The 13,197-nt window shown below is 49.2% G+C and overlaps 1 protein-coding gene across 1 annotated transcript in view; it reads right to left on the bottom strand.

Moving 5' to 3' along the window:
• The window catches only part of CYTH3 (cytohesin 3), a 113,598-nt gene extending 108,620 nt beyond the window's left edge, over window positions 1–4,978 (bottom strand). Inside the window, exon 1 of the mRNA XM_040439266.1 lies at window positions 4,839–4,978. Within this exon, the coding sequence (XP_040295200.1) occupies window positions 4,839–4,857 (19 nt within the window). The 5' untranslated portion in view covers window positions 4,858–4,978. The remainder of the gene's footprint in view (window positions 1–4,838) is intronic.
• Between the last annotated feature and the right edge of the window lie 8,219 nt (window positions 4,979–13,197).

Raw genomic sequence — 13,197 nt, 5'->3', positions numbered from 1 at the left:
CCACAGCAGAATATGGCAAACCCAGCCATCGGTTTAAAGAATTATCCAGCAGATTAGCCGATCACATGTCCCAAGAACCTCTGCTGTTCTTCAAGCCATCAAGATATCACACAGACGCGTGCACACTGTGACAAACCCCTGCCGAGAACACGGGCAGCAGAAAAAGTCCAAACGCAGAACTTCCTATTCTTTCACTTTCTAAACAGGAGGACCCAACATGTGGGGTCAATGTGTGCACCAAGCCAGCCCATAAGCAACTGTAACCTTTAAGACACGCAACGTAGGAAAGACGTCTGGTACGGGGGGGGGGAGATGGAGGATCCACGGCACAACCACGTGCTATGCAGAGAAGAAACCTGCAGCTCCTGGATACATGAGCCATGAATAACCTCGTCACTCAGAATGACTCGTCCATAACTCATGAAAACCACCAGCAGGAATATAATCTGATGGTGGAATACACGGTCCTCACACCAAAACAAGTCCCCGCGAGGAACTGAAAACGGAGGGAGGGGAAATAAAGGGGGGGGGGGGTCAACATCTGCTGGGGTAGGACTTGTGAATCCCACCAACTTACAAGAAGAAAGAGCCATGATGCCCAACAGACCTCTGGATCATCAAAAAAATGTCATTATCTTAAGAATTTTGCGCAGAATGAACACGAGTCCTCTTCCCATGGAGCCGATGCAACCAACGTGCTTGTAACGGTGTACACAAGTGCTACAGCGTAATAATGGCTCATACACACGAATGTGTGCCGGCTGGATCCGTATCGCGACCCGCAAATGGAATAGGTCCGCAATCCGGAAGGTGCGATGGCGAGGAACCCCACGGAAGCACTACGGACTGCTTCCATGGGGTTTCTCTCTGTGCGGGGCGGACAGATCACGGACCCATTCAAGTTGAACGGGTCTCGATCCGTCTGCCGAAACCGCACAGATGTTGCCCGTGCATTGGGGAATGCAAATTGTGGTCCCCAATGCACCGAATTGCCGGAACACGTTTGTGTGCATGAGCTCTAAGAGTGATTTAAAGGCGTTAGAAAAAGCTAAAAAGTCCCAAATTTTGTTGCAAAACATAAAAAAGTTACAAAGTCTGAGACTGTTTTAGGTCAGAAAACTGGCACAAATGACCCAAAGTTGCAAAAATTCTTCATAGAAAAACATATTTACGCCTCCAGAGATGCATTTTCTTTGGAGGAAACGCTGAAAAATGAAAGGTGGAATCTGATTGGTTAAAATAGGCAACTAAGACCGTTTATCTTTGCAGCCGCCTTGATGACTTTTCCCCATGGATCCCAGCAGACACTTTTTGGAGTGCCCCTTTTATTCCCGTCACTGCAGGGTCTTTGAGCGGGGCGAGAACATTGCACCAGGCAGACTGCACTCCTTCCTGCTGGAACATTTTCTGGGCGGTTTTCATGAGTAATGGCAGAAGACTTTGTATGGACAAGTCATTTGGCCTGACTAAGTCATTCATTTTTCACGTTTTATCTTTTCATGTATACCTCCACAGTAGTTCTTTGTAGCAGTGTTATATACAGGGTGACGGCCGCCCTTTACACGGTTATCCTTGCCCATCACTACCCTGGGGTGTTCCAGGACTTAATGGGATTCATGGCCTATCCTGAGGACAGGCAAATCGATATCTGATCAGTTGAGGTCCCACCCCCACCGCTGATCAGCTGTTCCACAAGTCAGAACCACACAGCGCCATCCATTGTGAAGTGGCCACAACTGGCAACTGCAGCGCTTCCACTGAAGGGAACAGGAGCAGTGCTACAGTATAGAATGTGTAGTTCCGGCAGAACTGCTGATCGGTGCGGCTGCAGTGTCAGACCCCTGCCGATCAGATATCCTGAGGTTCGGTCACCCCTTTAAAGGCTCTTTCACACAAGCAAGTTTTGCCAGATGCAACGTGGGTGGCATTACGCAGAGCATCCGGACTGAATCCTGGCCCATTCATCTTTGCGCCCAGGAATAATCACTTGTGTGAAAGAGGCTTTAAAGGGGTTATCCAACCCCTATAATGCCCCCGAAAATGCCTAGGCCCCTCGCCCAGGTTATACTTCCCTGGCGCCCCGGCAATGCTTCTGATGCCCGCATGGCTGCCACTGCATCTCGCCATCAAAACATCAGCAGCAGCGGCTGTGCGGGCATCAGATGCGACACGGGTGCCGGGGAGCAAGGTAAGTACAACCTGTGTGAGGGGCCTGGGCATTATAGGGGTTGGATAACTCCTTTAGGAGGACCTGCCCCCTCTTCTGACATGTCAGTTTTATTAACTACTTGCATTCCCCATGTAATAACAATTCTGGAGGTTCTATTCTTATGGCTCTATGTTGTGCCATTCCTCTGTTATTCCTGCTAGAAGTTTACAATTAAATTGCCAGCAGTTTGCCTCAAAGGTACTGCTGGGTGTTACCAGTAACAGGTGTGTGACTCAGCTGTGCAGGGACACACCCCCAATCGGTAACATCCGCCTGTACTTTTACTGCTGGTATAAACTTCTAGAAGAAATAACGGAGGAAAGGCACAACATAGAAGAATAAATGCTCCAGAATTATTACAGGGGAGATGCAAGTAGTTACTAAAGATTCACGGACAGCACACGTACCCATTCATTTTAACATGCATGTATTCACACATCCGTGTTTTACCGCAGTCCGTGGGTTCCTGTTTTTTGCACGGACGCACGCTCTATTTCATGGATCCTTCACGCACATTATAGTCTATGGATCTGTGAAAAACACGGACACAACACAGATGCCATCCGTGTTTCGCGGACCATTAGGGGGGGGAGGCTAAAAAATAGATTTCCAGCTGTACAGTGTCCGTGACAGACGGACAGCAAAAAACGGACACGTGGACAAAACACGGATCCCTCACTGACATATCACTGACCATCTTATCACGGAGGTGTGAATGAGGCATAAGGGCTGGCCCGTGCCCATAGTGCGCTCCATGTCACAGACGCAGACCCACTGACTTGAACGGGTCCGTAATCTGCAAAATACGGAGTGGTGCAAAAACAGGCTCTATTTTTTTGCCATACGGACTAAATCTTGCAGATCGCGGACCCATTCAAGTCAAAGGGTGCGCATCCGCTAACGGCGGGCACATGGCTGGTGCCCGTGGACTGCTATTTGCGGTCCGCAGCATGGCCACGGGGTGCGCACCTTCGTATGCATGAGCCCTAAGACAGACATGTCAGGGGAGGAGACAGGTCCTCTTTAAACGACATAGCACCTTTCTATAAACTCATAAGATAATGAGAGATGGAGTTCCCCTTTAAGAATAGAAAAAAAAAATAAGAATGGTAATCAGTCTCTGATGGACGATGGCCACAGATTAGAGTCTCCGGGAGCATCTTCTGATATGAGCAACGATAGCATCAGAGCAAAAACAACTGTCACAGCAGCTGCCCCCGACCGCGAGACAAAACCTTCTTGTCCTGAGACTGCACTGGAGCAGGGTTCAACGCAAGACAAAAGGAATGAACACGGCGACCTAAAACTTGCAGGACGGCTCCTTACTGCAAGCTGTGCAACGGACCTTTCGCAGACATTTACGCACACAGCGCACGCAGCGCCGCCTCCACTCACAACCTTAGCGCACAGACAGTGAAAAAAAAAAAAGAACTCCGGCATTCATTACACATTGCCAAGGGTGGGGAAAAAATAACACACAGTTTCCTTGACTCCAAGTCCCGGTATCCATTTCAGGGGACGGCCAGACAGGGTGCCGTCTCAGGAACGGAGACGTTAAAAGCCAGGCTCGCCTGCCAGAAATATTTTGGGGGGGCTCCAGCCACCCACGTAGTAGAACAACATTACAGAATCCTCGTCTATTAAACGTAAAGAAAATACTCCCTCCCTCTGTTCATATACCTGGCACCCCGGGCGCAACATTTTTCATCTCCTGCAGGTTGGCGGTCTCGTTACCCACCACCGCTGAGCGCTTCATTGACGACCTGAACCATTTACCACGCTGCCACCACCCCGATGGGGGGGGGGGGGGGGGGGGGACATGTCGGTGTTGCTAGGAGACAAAATCTACTACTCTACGTGAACCGATCACTTGAACGCCCCTATATGATCTGTACTGCGGGCGTGCACCCTGCACCTGGGCTTGCGCACGTGGCGCGCGCCAATACACGCAAATTGCCTAAACCAGCAATGCCATCTGCAAGGACATGGCAGGGCGCTACCGAAGCATACCCTAAGCTAGAAGACGGGCACAACCGAAATCACCAGCTTTTTATTAACCCCCGAACTCCTCAAAGACTGCAACGACTGTAGTCCCCAACTGGCTGTCACACAGCAGTCCCTTCTGTACTGGGACTTGCACTGCAGAGCCCGGATTAACCGTCTCTTTGCCGCTAAGGAGCCAACCCCTTCATTAACCGCCTGCCTGCCGGTGACAGCTGGAGGTGACCCTCTCGGGTCCCGCAGGGACTGGCTGCTATGAGCAAATCCCTTTAACCCCTTGGGTACCGGGCAGATCTATTGACAAGATGGAACAATCAACCACATTGAGGAAATGGAAAGGGTTAAAGGGACCCTACATGTCAAGGCAATATGAGGGTGGTCCCCTTACGTGCTGTGGGGGTCACTGTATGTAAACAGGCCTGATAGCTGCAGCTTCACCATCTAATCAGCGCTATGTACTAAGGCAGAGCAACAGTCTGCACAGCGCCCTCACCGCTCAGCCCCATGCACCGATCCCGGATTACAGCAGAGATGACATTTAACTCCTCCGCTGCCGGCGAGGGGACTGCTGCACTGAACCACACCACAGCGCACAGGGCGACAGCCCCGGCACCGAGCAGCTACTCACCAGCCCCGTCTTCCTCCATTCCCGCTTGTTTTATCAGGGATAAGCAGAGCCGAACCGGCGACAACACAGCACAGTCTAGTCACAGCCGCAGACCCAGTCCTCTCCTCACACACAGTCACCACTGCAACACCAGACGCAGCTCCCCCTCGCTGCGTCACCGCCCACTGTCACATGACCAGCCCAGCGCCGCCCTTCGCGTTGGGAAGTCACGTGACTTTGGGGTATATAATAGAATGCGCTGGACTAAGGCGCGACAGTCCGGTTCTGGGCTGCCTTGTGAAAACAAGATCTGTTTATGTGGGCATGGGAATGGCATAGAGTTAGACCCCCTCCCTTAAAGGGATTCTGTCACCAGGTTTCACCTCTGTCAGCTAAACATATGCTGATGTTCAGGGCCTCATCAGGATTCCTAATGTGGGCTTCTAAATGTGATCCGTAGCCTTATTTTGCTAAAAAACAGGTTTTACTAACCTGTCACTCAAAGAAATAAGGTGCCCAAGGGGATGTCAGGGGATGCAAGGTGCCCGTCGCACCCACCGCCGCCTTTCCAGACTTCTGCGCCGCCTCCTAATCCTCTGTGCCGCCTCTCGCTCTCCCTCCATCCCCCCTCCTCCTGCTGTAAGATCTCGCGCGTGCGCACAGGGCTCTGCCTGATGCGCCCGTGCGGACTTCTCGATTTGGCTTCTTGAAGCAAAGTGCGCATGCGCCGGCACTTCGCTCAACCCAGGTATGACCTGCACTCTGGCGCCAGCCTCTCAGAGCCATCTTACAGCAGGAGGAGGGGGGAGGGAGGGAGAGCGAGAGGCGGTACAGAGGATTAGGAGGCGGTGCAGAAGTCTGGAAAGGCGGCGGTGGGTGCGGCGGGCACCTTGCATCCCCTGACATCCCCTTGGACACCTTATTTCTTTGACTGACAGGTTAGTAAAACCTGTTTTTTTGCAAAAATAAGGCTACGGGTCACATTTAGAAGCCCACATTAGGAATCCTGATGAGGCCCTGAACATCAGCATATGTTTAGCTGACAGGGGTGAAACCTGGTGACAGAATCCCTTTAAGACCCCTTTTGCTCTATAAGGCCTTATTCACATTTCCGTGTCTGTTTGACATCTGTGGAAAAATTCATCCGTGGAGACGTCTGTAAGGGCTCGTGCACACGAACGTGTTTTCTTTTTGTGTCTGTTCAGTTTTTTTTGATGACTGTATGAGGAACCATTCATTTCAATGGGTCAGCAAAAAAACAAAAACGGAAGTTACTCCGTATGCATTCCGTTTCTGTATGTCCACGTGTCCTTTCCACAAAAAAAATAGACCGTGTCCTAGTATTGTTCGCATAACGAACAAGGATAGGACTGTTCTATTCGGGGCCAGCTGTTCCGTTCAGCAAGATACGGAATGCACACGGACATCATCCATATTTTTTGAGGACTGTAAAATACAGTGCATGAGCCCTAAGGGACTCATTTTTGGTTGTTTTTTTGCCCTCCATATGTCATTCGTATTCCCCCAAACACTGCTCAGCTGAAAATTAAGTTTCAGAGCATCTCCTACCAGTGGTCAGGGAAAATGGCGCAATCACAGATGACATCCATGTTGTATCAGTGATTTTTCACAGACCCAAAGACTTCAATGGAAGTGTTTGGTATGTCTTAAAGAGGACCTTTCATGGGTCCAGACATTATAAAATAAGTGGCACTTTAGGTAGGGCATCAAACAGAGATCTAATAGAGCTTACTATTATTCCTGGGCGCCGCCCCCGGTCACCCGCTGTGGCCCCCGTTAATTCTCCTGCCTGGTATGCCATTTACTAGTATCGGTGCAATGGGTAGGAGACGCCAGATTTTTTTCTGTGGGCGTCTTCTTCACACGTCCGTAGTGCATTGTGGAGCTGCGGACCGGAAGATCGGGGGCCGCGCTCCGGAAATGCAGATGCGGAGAGCACATAGTGTGCTCTCCGCATCCATTCAGTCCCCATAGAGAATGAATGGGTCCGCACCCGTTCCGCACAATTGCAGAACGGGTGCGGACAACACTTGTGGACGTGTGAATGAAGCCTTATTCTGTTAGGTACATCTGATCACCGAGATGAAAAAGTGGTATGGAGAATAATGACAATGAAGTGTCACCGCAACAGCCACATTATATAGAAAACGGAATCCCGGAAATCAGCAATCTGGGGTAGATATTTACCCAATATATATCAGAACGCGTACACACCGCATCAGAAGGTGTAACTATCAGGGATGCAGATAGTGGCATCGAGAAAGACCACTCGGCTGCTCTAAGCCCCTGATGTGAGGAATTTGTCCAATGGTCATGAAAAGGAAGAGGAGAAAAAAATCTCCCTGTTTGACCTATGATGGTTGGGGGGCCACATTACGTCAGACCACTGTCTTGAAGTTGCCTCTCTACAGTGTATAATTCATGGGGAAGATTTATCTAACTGGTGTAAAGTAGAACTGGCTTGGTTGCCCATAGCAACCAATCAGATTCCACCTTTCATTTTTCACAGATCCTTTGGAAAATGAAAGGTGGAATCTGATTGGCTGCTATGGGCAACTAAGCCAGTTCTACTTTACACCAGTTAGATAAATCTTCCCCAGTTTCATAAATATCCAGTTTCATAAATATCCCCCCATGTCTCCTTCCTGGGGCATTACTATTGTGAGGGGGCACTAAGAGGACATTTTACTATATTGGGGCACTATTATGAGAGGGCACTAAGAGGACATTTTACTATATTGGGGCACTATTATGAGGGGGCATCACTATTGTGAAGGGGGAACTAAAAACATTTTTATTGTGTTGAGGAACTGAGGGGGCACTAAGGTGGTATCAGTATAGTAAGTGGGCTTCATTACTGTGTAGAAGGCACTAAAGGTGCAATCTTACTGTGAGGGGGCACTAAGGGTGTGGAACTCCTATGAGGGGACACTAACGGAGTATTATTGCTCTGAGGGTCACAAAGCAGACTTAGCAGAATTGGACAGGTATAGAGAGAGAATGAGTTGGTTCAGAGGCAAGATTTAAAGGGGTTCTGCAGTTTTTTTAAACTGATGATTGATCCTCTGGATAGATCATCAGCATCTGATCGGTGGGGGTCCGACACCCGGAACCCCTGCCGATCAGCTGTTTGAGAAGGCAGCGGCGCTGGCAGTAGCGCCGCAGCCTTTTTGCTGCTTACCGCAGGCTCAGTGACATCACGACTAGTATCAATGGCCTGGGCGGGGCTAAGCTCTGTTCACATGAATGAATGGATAAATGAATCCAGAGGATAGATCATCAGTTTAAAAAAACTGCAGAACCCCTTTAAAGGGAACTTGTCACCATGAAAATATGATGTAAGCTACAGACTTCATATCATAGAGCAGAGGAGCTGAGCAGATTGATAAATAGTTTTATCCAAAAAGATTCAGTTAAACTTGTAATTTATTTATTTAAATTCCCGCTCATTGGCTTTGAAGTCAAGGAGGCGGTCCTATCAGTGATTGACAGCTATCTCTGTATACACAGTCATAGAGACAAGGCTGTCAATCACTGATAGGACCACCTCCTCATAGAGGGAAGGCTGTCAGTCACTGATAGGACCTCCTCCTCATAGAGGGAAGGCTGTCAGTCACTGATAGGACCTCCTCCTCATAGAGGGAAGGCTGTCAGTCACTGATAGGACCTCCTCCTCATAGAGGGAAGGCTGTCAATCACTGATAGGACCTCCTCCTCAGAGAGGGAAGGCTGTTAGTCACTGATAGGACTACCTCCTCATAAAGGGAAGGCTGTCAATCACTGATAGGACCTCCTCCTTATAGAGGGAAGGCTGTCAGTCACTGATAGGACCGCCTCCTCATAGAGGGAAGGCTGTCAATCACTGATAGGACCTCCTCCTCATAGAGGGAAGGCTGTCAATCACTGATAGGACCTCCTCCGCATAGAGGGAAGGCTGTCAATCACTGATAGGACCTCCTCCTCATAGAGGGAAGGCTGTCAGTCACTGATAGGATCGCCTCCTCATAGAGGGAAGGCTGTCAGTCACTGATAGGACCGCCTCCTCATAGAGGGAAGGCTGTCAGTCATTGATAGGACCGCCTCCTCATAGAGGGAAGGCTGTCAATCACTGATAGGACCTCCTCCTCAGAGAGGGAAGGCTGTCAATCACTGATAGGACCTCCTCCTCATAGAGGGAAGGCTGTCAGTCACTAATAGGACCGCCTCCTCATAGAGGGAAGGCTGTCAGTCACTGATAGGACCGCCTCCTCATAGAGGGAAGGCTGTCAGTCACTGATAGGACCGCCTCCTCATAGAGGGAAGGCTGTCAGTCACTGATAGGACCACCTCCTAATAGAGGGAATGCTGTCAGTCACTGATAGGACCTCCTCCTCAGAGAGGGAAGGCTGTCAGTCACTGATAGGACCGCCTACTCATAGAGGGAAGGCTGTCAATCACTGATAGGACCTCCTCCTTATAGAGGGAAGGCTGTCAGTCACTAATAGGACCGCCTCCTCATAGAGGGAAGGCTGTCAGTCACTGATAGGACCTCCTCCTCAGAGAGGGAAGGCTGTCAGTCATTGATAGGACCTCCTCCTCATAGAGGGAAGGCTGTCAATCACTGATAGGACCTCCTCCTCATAGAGGGAAGGCTGTCAGTCACTGATAGGACCTCCTCCTCAGAGAGGGAAGGCTGTCAGTCACTGATAGGACCGCCTCCTCATAGAGGGAAGGCTGTCAATCACTGATAGGACCTCCTCCTTATAGAGGGAAGGCTGTCAGTCACTGATAGGACCTCCTCCTCAGAGAGGGAAGGCTGTCAGTCACTGATTGGACCGCCTCCTCATAGAGGGAAGGCTGTCAATCACTGATACGACCGCCTCCTCATAGAGGGAAGGCTGTCAGTCACTAATTGGACCGCCTCATAGAGGGAAGGCTGTCAATCACTGATAGGACCTCCTCCTAATAGAGGGAAGGCTGTCAGTCACTGATAAGACCTCCTCCTCATAGAGGGAAGGCTGTCAATCACTGATAGGACCTCCTCCTCAGAGAGGGAAGGCTGTCAGTCACTGATAGGACCTCCTCTTCAGAGAGGGAAGGCTGTCAGTCACTGATAGGACCTCCTCCTCATAGAGGGAAGGCTGTCAGTCACTGATAGGACCTCCTCCGCATAGAGGGAAGGCTGTCAATCACTGATAGGACCTCCTCCTCATAGAGGGAAGGCTGTCAGTCACTGATAGGACCGCCTCCTCATAGAGGGAAGGCTGTCAGTCACTGATAGGACCGCCTCCTCATAGAGGGAAGGCTGTCAGTCACTGATAGGACCGCCTCCTCATAGAGGGAAGGCTGTCAATCACTGATAGGACCTCCTCCTCAGAGAGGGAAGGCTATGGGTCACTGATAGGACCTCCTCCTCAGAGAGGGAAGGCTGTCAATCACTGATAGGACCTCATCCTCATAGAGGGAAGGCTGTCAATCACTGATACGACCGCCTCCTCATAGAGGGAAGGCTGTCAGTCACTGATTGGACCGCCTCATAGAGGGAAGGCTGTCAATCACTGATAGGACCTCCTCCTAATAGAGGGAAGGCTGTCAGTCACTGATAAGACCTCCTCCTCATAGAGGGAAGGTTGTCAATCACTGATAGGACCTCCTCCTCATAGAAGGAAGGCTGTCAGTCACTGATAGGACCTCCTCCTCATAGAGGGAAGGCTGTCAATCACTGATAGGACCTCCTCCTCATAAAGGGAAGGCTGTCAATCACTGATAGGACCTCCTCCTCATAGAGGGAAGGCTGTCAATCACTGATAGGACCTCCTCCTCATAGAGGGAAGACTGTAAATCACTGATAGGACCTCCTCCTCATAGAGGGAAGACTGTAAATCACTGATAGGACCTCCTCCTCATAGAGGGAAGGCTGTCAGTCACTGATAGGACTGCCTCCTAATAGAGGGAAGGCTGTCAATCACTGATAGGACCTCCTCCTCATAGAGGGAAGACTGTAAATCACTGATAGGACCTCCTCCTCATAGAGGGAAGGCTGTCAATCACTAATAGGACTGCCTCCTAATAGAGGGAAGGCTGTCAATCACTGATAGGACCTCCTCATAGAGGGAAGGCTGTCAATCACTGATAGGTCCGCCTCCTCATAGAGGGAAGGCTGTCAGTCAATGATAGGACTACCTCCTGGACTTCAAAGCCCAGAATGAGCAGAAATTTAAATGAATGAATTAAAAGTTTTACTGAATCTTTTCTCAAAAACCTATATATCACTCTGCTCAGCTCCTCCCGCTCTATAACATGCTGCCTGCAGCTCTGACACCATATTTAACATGAGAGGTTACCTTTAAACCAAAGAAACTCCCACCTTGAATATTGGAAGGTATGCATGCGTTAATATATTTGCCCTAGATCTAAAGCTAGCTAACATCTTAATTTTCAATGCTGCCATTCAAATGGTGGAGGAGAAAATACTGATTCATTTTTGGGGTTATTTGGGGAAAATACTGATTCATTTCCCAACCTGATATATGATGGAATGAAATGGTATACAGCGTGCTGTTGTGTAGATTTACATCATCAGTTGCTTTATGGTGTTCTGATGAATATAGACCCTGTTTCTGTACATTTTGGCCACGGTAAGTCACATCATTATTTTCTACAGTCAGAAAGCATTATCACATTTTCCATCCTCTGAATACATTACAGCAGTGAATCAATAGAACGGGCCATTAAAAATACCTCAAGGTAAATGCTTATGTAAAAGCCTTTATAGACGATAGCCCCGGACCAGTGGTCTCCGGCCCCTGGCGCTCAGGCTGTTGCAAAACTACAACTTCTAATGAACTACAGCTACCAGTGCTCTATATGAGTGTTGCCCAACGTTTCTAAGACAAGTATTCAGTACCCAAACCATGCCACCCAACCACCATTGATCAGGCGGGGCAATCCCCGATAATAGCCGATGTCCCGGGGACCCTGCTGCATATCTTGCTTTCAACCATGTGTGCGTCCTTGGGATGCAGATACAGTTGAATACAATAGTGAAGCACAGAGCCATCAACTTCCTGCTCCAACATTCACCCTGTGATCTCCACCGCAGGCCAGGATGATGCAGTGTAGCCATTGTGCCTGCTGCCCTGAATAGTGGAAAGCACAAGTCCAGGGAACGCTTGTGTTTTGAAAGATGTGCTTTGTCCATCGTGGGAATGGGGCTAGATGAGTATTACTTTTATTATTTTACTAAAACTACAGGGGCATCACTAGGGGCACTATTTATGTGTGGGGTACTCTACTATTGTGAAGCAGTACCAAGTGGGCTTCACTACTGTAAGGGGGAATGACTACTGTGTTGCCGGGTGTTGGAACCCCGCCGATCTGATACTGATGATCTATCCTGAGGGTAGGTGTCATGGAGGTTCCCGTGACAGGTGGCAGGAGATCTGTGAGACTGGCAACACCTGGTTTGATCTGACATGTTTTCTGTTTGGATCAAATGACGTCTGTGTTGTTTTTGGTGCTTGCCACACCTTCTTTCCCCAGGTGTTGCTGGCAGCTCAAGGGGAGTGTCTTTTCTGCTGCAGCTAAGGGGGCGTGCCCATGCTCTCCCTATCACAGCTCAGGGGGGCGTGTCCATGCTCTCCCTATCACAGCCCAGGAGGCAGTTGAAGGATAAAAGTGAGCATGTGCGGCCATCTCAGTGAGCAGGACAAAGAAATAAGAACCTAAACAAACAGCAGGTGACGCTATACATATATATTTTATAGAGAAACTCAGTGGCTATGCTAAATTTTTAATTACATGCAATTACAAAAGTATTCAGATCCAGGAGCTAGTATTTTTCGTGGGACAACCCCTTTAAGTAAAGCTATTTCAGGAGTTGTCCAGGAATTCGATATTGATGGCCTATTGTCAGCTATGTGAGCACTTAGGCCTCTTACTAAGCCAGTGAGGTCACATACATTGGTCACATGGCCGTTGCCTAGCTCAGTCCCATTCAAGTGACTGGGACTGAGCTGCAATACCAAGCACAACCTGCGAGGAGACTGCAGCACTAACCGGAGCTCCGATGAGCACAGTGGCCTCTTCAAACAGCTGATTGACGGAGGTGCCGGCAGTCGGACCCCCACCAATTTGATATTGATGACCTATCCTGAAGATAGACCCCCAACATCAAAATACCGGATAACCCCCTTTAAGGGAATTTCTTAGTTTATAAATTTACAAATAACACGCCAGACGTTATGCCAGAATGGTTATATGACAGTCTATGTAATAAATTGCCGCCTTCTTACACCGCAAACACTTGGAAGAAATGGAAGGATCTATTCTATTCAAAAATTGTGGAGTTATATGCCATCTGGTCATCTTGCAATTTTAT

The sequence above is a fragment of the Bufo bufo genome, chromosome 7 (genome assembly GCF_905171765.1).
Source record: "Bufo bufo chromosome 7, aBufBuf1.1, whole genome shotgun sequence".
Classification (NCBI taxonomy): Eukaryota; Metazoa; Chordata; class Amphibia; order Anura; family Bufonidae; genus Bufo; species Bufo bufo.
The sequence above is the reverse complement of the archived record's forward strand: the minus strand, read 5'-3'. Positions and strand labels throughout refer to the sequence as shown.